At 43.4% G+C, this 13,800-nt stretch overlaps 1 protein-coding gene across 4 annotated transcripts in view; it reads right to left on the bottom strand.

The window, feature by feature from the left end:
- RUFY3 (RUN and FYVE domain containing 3) overlaps nucleotides 1-6,708 on the bottom strand; it is an 82,835-nt gene extending 76,127 nt beyond the window's left edge. For all 4 annotated transcript variants that reach the window (XR_012645488.1, XR_012645489.1, XM_074993779.1 and 1 more), the window contains exon 1: nucleotides 6,416-6,708. Coding sequence is in view for 2 of the 4 variants with exons in the window: in XM_074993779.1 (XP_074849880.1) it covers nucleotides 6,416-6,701 (286 nt within the window). In the remaining 2 variants the exon portion in view is untranslated. The remainder of the gene's footprint in view (nucleotides 1-6,415) is intronic.
- Between the last annotated feature and the right edge of the window lie 7,092 nt (nucleotides 6,709-13,800).

Genomic DNA, 13,800 nt, shown 5'->3' with positions numbered 1-13,800 from the left:
TCCACCTCTCTCTAGGCAATATTGACCTCCCATGGTTTGGAAAATTCTCTTATCTGACACAGGTCAGGGCCAGACTAGAGAGGTTCAGCCTGTATTAACTATCTCTCTCTGCAGTTTACAGGCTTCCCTCTCCCCAGTCTCCTCAAGTTTTCCATTCATTCTCTTAGGGGCATCTACATTTGAGTAGAGAATTGTGATTTCCAGCTTGCGTAGCTGTAGTCATGCTCAGTTCTCAAAGTAGAAACTAAAAACAACAGCCTGACCAGGACAGCTGCTCAGAGTATCCACTTAAGCACATATCTGGGAATTGGGCAGGCTTGTATTTGAAACAGCTTGTCAAAGGGGTTGTCCATCCTTCCATGGACACACAGTTATCTTTAGGTGCTAACAGACAGAGCTCGTGCAGGTGCATCTACGTGAGCTGGGGCTCAATTCTCAGCTCACATATAAAAACACCCTTTATCTCAATGTGGCTATGTCTACACTGCCCCAGAGCTTTGCAAGGGGCATGATAATGAACCTAACTGAAAGATGCTAATGAGGTGCTTGCATCAATATGCAGCGCTTCATTAGCATAATGGCAGCCGCAGCACTTCAAAGGTGCTGCTTTCGATTGCATGTGGCTCATCTACACGGGGTCCTTTTTGAAAGGATGCAGCACACTTCGAAATCCCCTTATTCCTATAACCAAATTTCAAAGTGTGCGGAGTCCTTTCGAAAAGGACCCCATGTAGACGAGCCACACGCGATCGAAAGAGGCACCTTCGAAATGCCACAGCTTCCACTATGCTAATGAGATGCTGCATATTGGTGGCAGTGCCTCATTGGCATCTTTTGGTTAGGTTCACTTTCACATCCCTTTCGAAGTTCTGGGGCTAGTGTAGACATAGCCTGTATGTTATTTTGTTCAGCTGCTAAAATACAATATTTATATCCTTTCCTCTTCCATATAAGAGTGGTTTTTAACCTTTTACCTATTTGTAGACCCTCTAAAATTTTCAAATGGAGGTGCAGACCCCCTTTGGGAACCTTCAGCATCATCCACGCACCATAGGTTGGAAACCACTATATTACAGCATTCCCTCACAATCAGCATCTATGAAAACCTTGTGCAATTTACACAAACTACCAGATACCTCAGTTTCCAGCTTGACTGCGGACCAGTACAAAGATCACATCTCACTATAAAGTAAAAATCCTTTGTTCTCATAGACAGGTTCCATATGAAAGAACACAGTTAAATATAATATGAACACAAAATTAATTGTTCAAAGCAGTTTGGAGTATAGTCTTTATGTAACAGAGAGATAGCCATGTCAGTCTATATAGTATCAAAACAAAAACGCAGTCCAGTAGCACTTTAAAGGCTAACAAAATAATTTATTGGATGGTGAGCTTTCGTGGGATAAACCCATTTCTTCAGACCATAGCCATACCAGAAGAGACTCAAAATTTAAGGCACAGAAAATGAAAAATAGTTATTATGGTTGACAAAACAGAAAAATGCCATGAAGGTGGGCAAATCAGAAGAGCAAAGGGGCAGTAGGAGTGGGGGAGGGTCAAGAGTCAGATAAAACAAAGTATGTATGAGAGTCCATATAATGACCCAGTAACAGAGGATAGCCATGCTAGTCTATATACTATGAAAACAAAAAAAACAGTCCAGTAGCACTTTAAAGGCTAACAAAATAATTTATTAGGTGATGAGCTTTTGTGGGACAGACCCACTTCTTCAGATCCTAGCCATACCAGAACAGACTCAAAATTTAAATATTGAGTCTGTTCTGGTATGGCTAGGATCCGAAGAAGTGGGTCTGTCCCACAAAAGTTCATCACCTAATAAATTATTTTGTTAGTCTTTAAAGTGCTACTAGACTGTTTTTTTTGTTTTCATAATAACCCAGGTAATTAGCATCCTGGTTCAAACCACTTGTTAATGTGTCAAATTTGAATATAAAATAGCTCGGCACTCTCTCTTCGCAGGCGATTCTTAAAGTTCCTTTTCAGTAAAGCACAGACTTCCAGGTCATTAACAGAATGGCCCACTCCATTAAAGTGCTGGCTGACAGGCTTGTGAGTTAAGAGCTTTTTGATGTCTGTTTTGTGTCCATTCATTCTTTGTCAAAGCATGTTTACCGTTTGTCCTATATAAAAAGCATGTGGGCATTGTTGGCACATGATGGCATATATGATGTTAGAAGAGGAATATGAGAATGTGCCCTTGATTCTGTGAATAACCTGGTTAGGTCCAGTGATGGTATCTCCACAATAGATATGTGGACAAAGCTGAAAACAGGGCTTGTTGCAAGGAAAAAGGCCTTGTGTGTGTATTTGTCACAAGAACCTTGTAATGTCTAAGAATGCCCTAACCAAGACACACTACACTTCCTCAGAAAGTACTTATTTTCTGTACTCTGTTTTTTAACAGTCATAACCTCCATGTCAGGCATAACTCAGATAATTATTAAAACTGGAAAAGGCTGCTTTATACATCTTAGCCCCTCAACACCCATAAACTACCCTTAACTATTATTTAAAATTCTTCTCCCTTTACAGCTGTGCTGAAAGGGATTAAGATTCACAGAGTGCTTTTAGATTTTTGACTGAAAGGCACTGTAAGCGTCAAATACAGATAATCTCACTATTCCTCAGTTGACATTAATTTCTAAAATAATGAGGGTAGCAATGTCAGGGGACCCAAGAGAACCACACCTGAAAGCAGAAGTTTCAATTCCAGTTGCACAGGAACACAAAACAGAAAAATATTGTCCAATGCAGAGATTGTCTCAAGCCATAACAAAACGAACAAGACATATTACAAAGCCTTAGTAATACAAGGCAGGACCTCACTGTAACATATGGATTACCCTATTATCAACACAGACATCTTGCATGAGAGAGAGGCCTGCTGCTTTGTGGGGGTGTGTTAGGGAAAGATTTCTGTGATCTGTAAGACTCATGTTGTACATGTGGTATGATTCCGATACAAAATGCTTATCAAAGATTATCTTTCTTCCTTTTCATCCTCTGCTTTGTGTATATTTATGCTGAAGCCTCGCTCGTCATTTCTCAGTTTCTTCTGGGAAACAAATGAGCACTAGAATGTCCTGACACTCCTAGGAATTACGTAGGTTGGGGTGAACAACTTTTTTTTTTTTTTTAAACAAACACTAGGCCCCACTTTTTGTCCCTGAAATTAGCAGCCCTCCCACACCAATAATCTGTCTAATATAATCCAAACCAATGGAAATTTTGGTTATGTTCATATGATAAACTCTTTCAATGTGTAAGAAAATACGTAGAATGTAAAATCTTTATGAATCGGTATAAAAATGTGAATACACATATACAAAAATAGCATATTTCAACATTTCTAATGAGCTGGATGAGTGGCTGATCATGCTGAACCCCTTATGAAATGTCGTCTCCCCCAAGGAGGCCCGTGCCCCATTTCATGCACCCCCGACCTAGGTGGTCTAAATAACAAATGGTGCAAAGAGACAGAAATTAATTGTCCTGGTTTAAACCTGAAAACCTAGGTGACGTTTGATGAGGAAAGCAGAGTCTGGGGCTAATCAGGACCAGATAAACAGCCCTCCAAAATTTGGGAAGGGTGTAGATCAAGCACTGCAAATTACTGGCTTCCTAAACAGGCTGGGCAGTTAAGCTTCCTATACTGGCTTTAAACCACAGAGGACTGCATGCTTCAGAAAAAACCTAGTTGGGGAACCTGAATGTTGACTTTGGGACTTCAGAGTGTTTTGGCACATGTCCTCCCCAACCTCACCTCAGCTCAGGAGAGGACAAATTAAACTTTCATTTCACTGCAGAGAGATGAGAAAGCACATGTGTATTAACTTATGAAAGCCAGACCCACCACACAAGGCATTCCTGTAACATCTTTATATTCCATCCCATTAATTAAGATCACCCACCTCACAGAGCACTGCATTACTAGTATAATAATTATAAACACTCAGGAATGCCTAAAGAAGTTGTGACTCCTGGGAGGATATTGAGTCTTCAGGTACATAGGGCTAGTCTCCACGTTGAAACAAAGCAAATCTCTCCAGAAAAAAACTGCAAACACCATTTTATTGTTAATTCCACAGAGGAGAGAGATGATAGCACAAAAGTCTAGTGCTAATTACCCAGACAGTGAATGAGGAAGTGTTGCTACTGCCTCTGATGCAGAGAGGCAGAATTAGAGCAAGGATGAAGAATGCTGACCTGAATGCAAGTGTGACCCAGGGGGAAGCAGGCAAGCAGCACCATGGGAACACTTTATATTTCCTCTTCCCTGTATTTCCTGCTAGGCCACCTCATCAGTCTTTTGGCCAGTAATCAGAAATCTGACTCCTGACACAAATTGCCACATAAACAGCTATCACCATACAGATAAACCAGCACAGTGCACCTATGTATGAATAAAGAAGCATAATGACTACGAACTCTTGAGATCCTACACTGACTTTAATTGCCCCATGCATGAGCAAACCCATTAAGCTCTCTAATGCCTTAGTTTCCCCATTTGCACAACACAAACCAACTCATAAAGGCTGTGTCTATACTTGGCCATTAGCATGGCCATTTTGAAGTTTTGGCCAAATCAGAGAATACTAATAAGGCGCTCAAATGAAAAGGACCCCCGGTGTAGACAAGCCTCACGTGAGCAAAACGCTTCACTTTCAAAATGCCGTGGCTGGCATCATGCTAATATTAATTTCGTTGCCTCATTAGCATTCTCCAATTTGGCCATTAGCATTTTGAAGTTTTCCCCTAGTGTAGACATAGCCAAAGGGTGTTCTAAAATCAGTGTTTACAGGACTTTGAAAATTAAAAGCACGATATCAAATACTAAATATTAACAAGAAAACTTTGGAATATGCCAAAACTCCTCTTTGTAAACACTGTATGCTTGCAATACAAGAGGCTAGACATTTCCACATTATAACCAGTCTTTGCTAAAATACCACAAACAATTTATTCTCACAATTACTTCACAAGTGGAGAAAAATACACTGCACAAGACCTATTTACTTTAGGACCCAGAGCCAGAAACCAGTCAAAGCGAACTATCCTGAGGACCCACACGCACCTTCTCCTCTAAGAATGACAGTGTAATGTCCAAGTTAAACTTCAAAGGACTGTCAGATCCTTCCCTAAAGCAAATTAATGGCTTCTGCATAGGAACACTAACTCAAAGCTGATAGAATAGAGGCAAGAACTGATAAATATGGTTTGTTTGGTTTTTTTACATAAACGCTTTGATATTAAAAACAAAGCAATCACTTGGAAAAGGGTAAAGCATGACTATTCCTAAAGTGATAGCTGAGTTTGTGGATAAGTATTTCATGCAGCCACACATACCAAGTATTCCTCTCAGTGTGTTTTCCACAACTTCCAAGGCCCCAATCATATTTCTCCTGACTCCCATTCAAACCATATACACATCACTCTCCTGTTGGGGTGATGACAGTAACGGATGGAGGGAACATTAGAGGCCTCCTCTTCTGAAGAGCCTGCCACCCTGTTTAAAGGGTGTCTGGATGCAATTTCCCCATATTCAATGGAGTCATTACTTCTAGATACTAGCCATAGAGAGGTAGCTGTGTTAACTCTGTAGCTTCACAAAAAACGACAACAAAAAGAAGCAGTCCTATTGCACCTTAAGAGACTAATCCACCAAAGCTCACCACCGAGTAAGTAAAATGCTAGCCTTTTAAGGTGCTAAAGGATTGCTTGTTTTCTCTGGATACGACTAACTCTTTCCTGCCAGAAAAGACTGATGCACGGAGTTCACAAAAATTTGAACAGAAGGAATCCAAGTTATGACTCTAAAGTATTTAACAAAAGAGCAGGTCCCCAACCCTACCTGCCCCCCAGCTGAGACGACAAAGCCAGCCCCTGTGCTATACCCCAGACCGAGTCAATGCATTTTTCAGGAACAAAGTACAGACATGGAGATCCTCGGCCCCGTTGTGTTGCCTTCTCCCTTGGCAACGAAACCAGTTTCCCACGGAAGTGAGAAACCCAAAGCCCTGGTTGTCTTAACCCCCTGCCCCTGGCACCGCAGCTCGATCGCAAGCCCGGGGGCTCTGCTGGGGAGAGCCCCTCGTTGAAAGAGGCCAGCAAGCCGCAGGGAACGGAGGAGGAAGGCTAAAGCCACCACAAGCCCCAAGTTCCAGTCCAGGGAGGTCTGAGCGGGAGACTCCAGGAACGCGAGGCGGGGAAGGGACCGGGGAGCGCGGTAGGAGCCGGGGCGCCCGGACTGAGCGGGAAGGGGACGCGGCTCGGGAAGCCCACGAGTGGCAGGAGGCCGAGGGCAATGCTGGGGTAAGTCAGGACACGAGGCGCCCCGGGGTCGGGGGGGGGAAGGGGGCGGCTACGAGGGGGCGGGGGAGGGGCTACTTACGGGTGCCGGCTCTGTCCTGCCCCGGGGAGGTCAGCAGCAGCACGGGCAGGGCGGCGCCGCCAGGGGGGCTCCACAGGCTGGGCGGCTGCAGCCCGGGCGGCGCGGTGCCTCCGGGGCCCGGATAGAGCAGGAAATAAGGGGGCGAGTCGGGGGGCGCCTCCGCCGCCTCCCCGGACGAGGGGCTGCGCCGCCCCCGCGTCTCCATGGAGGGGGGCAACGCCGCGCCGGCTCCGTCCGGGCAACTTTCGCCGCCGGGCGGGGGGCGCTCTGAGTCCGCCTCCGCCATAGACCCCGGCCCCGCCCCGGAAAGGCCGGGCCGCCCGCAGGCCCCGCCCCGGGCCCGGCGCACCCCTCCCCCACCGTCCCCTCATGGTGCCCGTCGTCCCCGGCCCCTCTCTGAGGCTCTGTCTCGCGCGCCTGCCAACGTCCCTTCACTCGGCCTCCATTCCCCACCCCCGCTGCGCCGGCGGTTGGCCCCTCCCCACCGTACCCCACCCACCAGGCTGGAGGGGGTTCTCCTTCCAGGGGCGAGCCCCTCTCCCAGGCCCCTCAGTCTGCCCCGCCAGTCTCTGCGGGGGCCTCCCGCTCCCGCCGGCCCCTCTGACGCTGCCTTGCTCGCTGGGAGGTTCGCAGCGTTTGTCCCTTCACTGGTGGGCGCGCTGAACACCCAGATCTCTCCCTCACCTTTCTCTCCCCTTTAACTTCTTCCTGGCGTGGGTTCCTGCCGGCAGGCAGGGGTCACTGTTGGGGGTGCGGGCCAGGAACGTGTGGCCAAGTTGCTCTGTTGAAGTTGGGCTGCGTATCGGAAGTGGTCCTGCTCAATCAAGAAAGACACACTGGTGTTATGTCAGAGGGGTAGCCCTCCTCAGGCAGCGGCGGCTCCGCTGGCTTGGCCACGTCCACAGGATGAATGATGGAAGGATCCCAGAAGACATCCTGAACGGCGAGCTAGTCTCTGGCAAAAGACCTCCCGGACGCCCCCAGTTGCTCTATAAAGATGTTTGCAAGAGGGACCTCAGGGAGGTAGACATCGAGCCGGACAGCTGGGAGGAGCTGGCAGATGATCACAGCAGATGGAGGCAGGAACTACACAAGGGCCTTCAGAAGGGTGAGATGGGGATGAGACAGCTAGCAGAGGAGACACGAGCCCACAGTAAGGACCTGTCAGACACCCACTACACACACACAACAGATGCAGCAAGGACTGTCGCTTTCGTGTGAGCCTTCACAGTCATAGTCGACGCTGCAAATGGTGATCCCAAATGGAACTACGAAGGGCGCGATCCATAGTCTACGTAGACTGAAGGATGCCTACTACTGCTACTAGCCCTGTTAGTCTGTAACTGCAAAAGTAACTACAAATAACTACGAGTCCTGCGGCACCTTAAAGACTAACAGATTTATTTGAGCACAAGCATTCAGGGTAAAATCCTCTTCACAAGCTTTCCATTTATTTTGCAACTATTATTTCCACCATAATTATTCTGATTTTGGTTAGCAAAACGTAGCAGGTGCTGTTCCTCCCACCCCTGAATATTAAATACATTAGTAAAATGATCTGTACCATCAAAATCAAAAAGGAGTCAAGCAGCACTTTAAAGACTAACAAAATAATTTATTAGGTGAGCTTTTGTGGGACAGACCCACTTCTTCAGACCATAGCCAGACCAGGACAGACTCAATATTTAAGGCACAGAGAACCAAAAATAGTAATCAAGGTGGACAAATCAGACAAAAAATTATCAAGGTGAGCAAATCAGAGAATAGAGGGGTGGCGGGGGAGTCAAGAATTAGAGTAAGCCAAGTATACAAATGAGCCCCTATAATGACCCAGAAAATTCTCATCCCAGTTCAAACCACATGTTAATGTGTCAAATTTGACTATAAAAGAGAGTTCAGCAGCCCCTCTTTCCAAAGTGTTGTGAAAATTCCTCTTCAGTAAGACGCAAACTTTTAAGTCATTAACAGAATGGCCCACTCCATTAAAATGCTGGCTGACCATTCGTGGCTCACGAGTGTTTTTATGTCTGTTTTGTGCCCCAAAGAGTTAACTTTGTCTAAGAGAGTTTGAAGTCTGTCCAATATACAGAGCATCTGGGCATTGTTGGCACATGATGGCATATATGATGTTAGTTGAGGAACATGAGAATGTGCCCATGATTCTGTGACTAGCCTGGTTAGGTCCAGTGATGGCATCTCCAGAATAGACATCTGGACAAAGCTGGCAGCGGGCTTTGTTGCAAGAAAAAGGTCCAGGGCTGGTGTTCCTGCGGTGTAGACTGTGGTTGTGGATGAGAATCCTCATAAGATTGGGAGGTTGTCTGTAGGAGAGAACAGGCCTGTCACCTAGGGCTTTCTGGAGTGTGGCATCCTGATTAAGGATAGGTTGTAGGTCTTTAATAATGCGTTGCAGTGGTTTGAGTTGGGGGCTGTAGGTAATGACCAGTGATGTTCTGTTCTTGGCTTTTTTGGGCCGATCTTGGAGTAGCTGGTCTCTGGCTATTCATCTGGCCCTTTCAATTTGTTCTTTTTATTTCTCCTGGCGGATAATTAAGGTTTATGAATATTTGGTAAAGATCTTGTAGTTTTTGGTATCTGTCAGGATCAGAGCAAATACGATTGTACCTAAGGGCTTGACTGTAAACAATGGATCTAGTTATGCGTGCAGGATGGAAGCTAGAAGTGTGTAGGTAAGTATAGCGATCAGTGGGTTTCCAGTACAGAGTGGTACCAATCAGGCCATCCTTGATTTGTACTGTAGCGTCCAGGATATGTATCTCTCATGTGGAATAATCAAGGCATAAGTTGATGGTGGGGTGCAGATTGTTAAAGTCTCTGTGGAGGTGTCTATACCATGGGTCCAAATCATAAAGATGTCATCAATGTATCTTGAGGAGGGATAATAGGGGACGAGAGCTGAGGAATCCTTGTTCCAGCTCAGCCATAAATATATTAGCATATTATGGAGCCATGCGGGTGCCCGTAGCAGTTCCACTAATCTGGAGGTACAAATTGTCCCCAAATCAAAAATAATTGTGGGTGAGAACAAAGTTACAGAGGTCAGACACCAGATTGGCTGTGGTGACATCAGGGATGGTATTCGTGATCGCTTGTAATCATCTTCGTGTGATCTGTACCAGTCTGCTGTACTTCTATGTCAATATATTAATGTACTTACATGGCCCTCATCATTGTAGTATATGACAGGGGTGTGCAAAGTGGGGGAGCAGGCTTCCATACTGGGCATGAAATTTCATAATGGAGTGCAGCACAATTGACTGCTGGGTCTCAGGCTCCTCCATTTCATTCAAAATATTGAAATATGTTACTGTTTTTATGTATGCATATTCACATTTATATTCTGATTAATACAGTTTTTACATTCTACATACTTATTTTCTGACATGCTGAAAGGGTCGTGTATTTTTTTTCATATGACACAACCAAAATTTCTGTCGGTTTGGATTTCATTAGACAAGGTGTGAGGTGCTCTGGTAATTGCAGGGACAAAAAATGCCGCCCAACATAAAAGGTTTACTCATCCCTAGTATATGACAACTATCCAACAGCTATTTTCTCTCTCACCCTTTTTCTTCACAGATACATAATACAGAATAATAGTTTGATTTTATAGCACTTAGTTTTCCAATCACATTGTTTTAAGAAGGAAATGTTTATGTATAATGTCAAACATTCAAATTACAACAGAACTATAAACATTATTTAGAAAAGTTAGATTGAGGTCTTCCAGTTACCAGGCCTGAGGAAGTGCATCCAAGAATACTCAACGAGCTGACTAAGGAAGTATTTGAAAAGTCATGGAAGACAGGAGAGATTCCAAAAGACTGAAAAAAGGAAACAAGGGAAGTCCAGGAAACTACAGAAAAGTCATTTTAAACTCTATGCCAGGAAATATAATGGAGCCAAAAATTAAGGAATCTGTGACAGACCCTTCTCATGCTTGTGAAAATTGGGTTATGAAGATGAATATGCGTACAGTAAAAGTTCTATTTGGCATCTGTGGGGAACTGTGGAACTCGCAGCAGCCAGCCCTGGCTGGTCAGCTGGCCCCCAGCATACAAAATAACTCAATGTGTCAGTTATCTGGGCGCCCAATAAACTTTTACAGTAACTCAGAGATGCTTTGAACAAAATACCTCTTGTAACATATAATTTTAATGTTATAATTTGCTGAATCTATTGCATTTTTGTGCATGTACCATTCTTGTATATGAAGTTAGAAATACGGAGTGTATGTCTGTTTATAGTTTTAAATTTGGTGCTCCTGGAACCCTAACAACTGGGTGATCAACTTAACAATCTATAGACAGCATTGTTTGTCCTGTAAGTCTAAAAGGTGGATGGTACTAGAAACACATGACTATACCAGTTGGTACTGAAAGCCATTTTAATCTAGCATTTTTCAATGAGCAGAGATGGTGGTAAAACAAAGGTTTCCCACTGTATGGGGAAGTCTATTTAACCTAAGAGAAGCTATTAGTTTTGTTCTTCAGTTTGCCTTGGAAATTGCCTGACACACTGTAAGGGGAGAAAAAACTTTGCAGAAGAACTGGAGACCAAAGTCAAGATAAAATACTTTCCGACTTGAAGGTTTCACCTGTTATAAGAACAGCTGTTTAGCGTAAGAATTCATATGTAATTAAATTCTTAGCAGAATAGAACTAGTTGTTTTCCTTTTATTTTAATTTGGAAATTCACTTTAATCTGTTTTTACTAATAACCACTTAAATCCTACTGTTATTTGGTTAATAACTTGTTTCTAAGCAAGCCCAGTATAAGTAATTATTCGCATATCTCCCTTTCACTAATAAAAGGGGCTTACCTAATGAATTCTGTGTGAATCTTTTGCACAGAGATAGACTAATGTATTTGGGGTTGTTTTGATCCCTTTTGGGGGTTGGTTTTGTGGCTGTTGTACCCTAAAACTGCATCCTCCCAGAGCTGAAGTAAACCAGTGTCTGCATGGTTGCATACGTAATCCCAACTCTGTGCCTTGGCAGGGGGAGACCAGAGGATCTGGCTGAGCAGGACAGGGAGATGGGGAGCCCCACAGAACAAGAAGGTGTGTGTCAGTGGCATAATCAGCACACCAGGTACACCCCAAAGGGTTTTCTGTGATCACACCCTACCACAGAATCTATTTGAATGCAAACATCTGGAAACTAATAAGGTGATAAGTAACAGCATGGATTTATAAAGAATAAAGCATGTCAAACCAATCTGAGAGCTTTCTCTGATTGAATAACAAGCCTTGCGAACAAGAAGGGAGCAGTAAATGTGGTATACCTACACTTTAGTGAAGCATTTGATAGTCTCACAAGAACTTCTTATAAACAAACTTGGGAAATACAACCTAAGCAGGGCTAATACAAGGTGTCTGCATAACTGGTTGGGTGACCATTCCCAGAGAGTAATCAATTATTCACAGTCATGCTGGAAGGGCATAACAAATGCGGTTCTGTAGGGATCAGTTTTGGGACTGGTTCTATTCAATATTTTCAATAATTATTTAGCTAATGGCAAAAAGACTGTGCTTTTAAAGTTGATGCTAAGCTGGGAGGGGTTGCAAGTGCTTTGGACTATAGGGTTATAATTCAAAATGATCTGGACAAAGAGGAGAAATGGCCTGAGGTAAACAGGATGAAATACAATAAGGACAAGTGAAAAGTACTCCTGTTAGGAAGGACCAATCTGTTTCTCACACAAAATGGGAAATGACGGTCTAGGAAGGAGTACGGTGGAAAGGGTTCAAGGGTCAGAGGATCACAAGTTAAATGAATCAACAGCGTAACACTTGCGCAAAAAAAAAACAAAAAACATTCTGGGAGGTATTACAACGTATGTTCTAAGCTAGACATGAAAAGTAATTCTTCTGCTATCCTGTGATGATTACGCCTCAGCTGGACACCCATTTCAAGAAAGATGTTGGTAAATTGGAAGTGGGCTAGAAAAGAGAAACAAGAATTACTGAAGGTCTAGAAACCATGACCTGTGAGTGAAGACTAAAAGAATTGGGTTCCTTTAGTCTGGAAAAAAGAAAACAGACATAACAGCCTTCAAGTGCCTAAAAGGATATTACTAGGAAGAGGGAGAAAAAATATTCTTAACATCTGATAATTTGTTCTTGTCCTATAGGCTTAAATTGCAGCAATGGAGATTTAGGTTGGATAGTTTTATTGAAGTTGGGGTACAAAATTTTGCTGTGACTTATATCCTGTGCCATCTGACTAAAGTAATTGCATCTCGCAGCCGAGTCAGGTGCTGCATGTTTACAGACTGCACATATATCTTACCACAAAAACAAATACAGAGAGTCTTGCACGAGAGAGGCAATCTAGATTTTATTCTGCACAACAGATGTTCTGTAGAAGTAGGGCAAGGAATTTAACGTCTGCTGCAGCATCTCCATTTGCAAAGTGGTGATAATAAATTCTTCCCTACTTCAGAAAGGAAAACTGAAGAGACACTAATATTTGTAAATTCCTTTGAAATCAACAGGTGCAGAGGGTCACGCCTCACAGCAGAATTTGCCTGCATCTCAGGATATTTGCCTGTAAATAAGGATTAATGGAACAGATGCCTGTACTTTCTAGTAGCAATGGTGTTTTTGAATACTTACGTCATGAACCTACTGCTTCACTACATAAGTATCTCAAGTATTATTCAGCCCCAAATTCATTTACCTAACAAGGTATGGCCGTTATTGTCTTAAAAACAAATATATATATTCAGTGAGGCAGAATGGAATATTATATTTACATATAAAAATCCCTTCAAGCACTTGCAAAGCAGTGAGGGAACACAAGGAGCACACATCTTCTCTTTGGACTTCACTGACATTTTCCCCCCCCATCTTGTTTTGTTAGTTTCTTTGTTCTCTTCTAGATTTTTCCCTTTTTCAAATAATATTCATTTTCCCATTCCCATAAATTTTACTCTGCTTCCCACTAACATCTCCCTCCTACAGGTACTTGCCCCCCATCTACATGATCAAGAAAAGATTTTCAGCAGTGCCTTCCTCCTTAAATTGTACCAACACACACACCAAAAACCAAAAAATACAAAACCAAAACCACAATCCTTATCAACTTCCCATTCTTTTTAAAAAGCCATCACCTAACAGTCATTCCTTGCTGGCTGAACAGCAATTTAAAAAATTTTAACCTCCCCCTAAACACACAGCTAGACTCAAAAGTTGCCATGCTCAAGCAAAAAACCTTCAAAAACAGGCTGCACCATGAAACTGCTGAGTTGTAGTTCATAAGCAAATTTGACACCATCAGAATGGATATGAACAGGGACTTGGAATGGCTCACTCATTACCATAGGTAATTTTCCACTTTAGGTATTCTAACCTTTTTATC

This window comes from Carettochelys insculpta, chromosome 4, assembly GCF_033958435.1.
Source record: "Carettochelys insculpta isolate YL-2023 chromosome 4, ASM3395843v1, whole genome shotgun sequence".
Classification (NCBI taxonomy): domain Eukaryota; kingdom Metazoa; phylum Chordata; order Testudines; family Carettochelyidae; genus Carettochelys; species Carettochelys insculpta.
The sequence above is the reverse complement of the archived record's forward strand: the minus strand, read 5'-3'. Positions and strand labels throughout refer to the sequence as shown.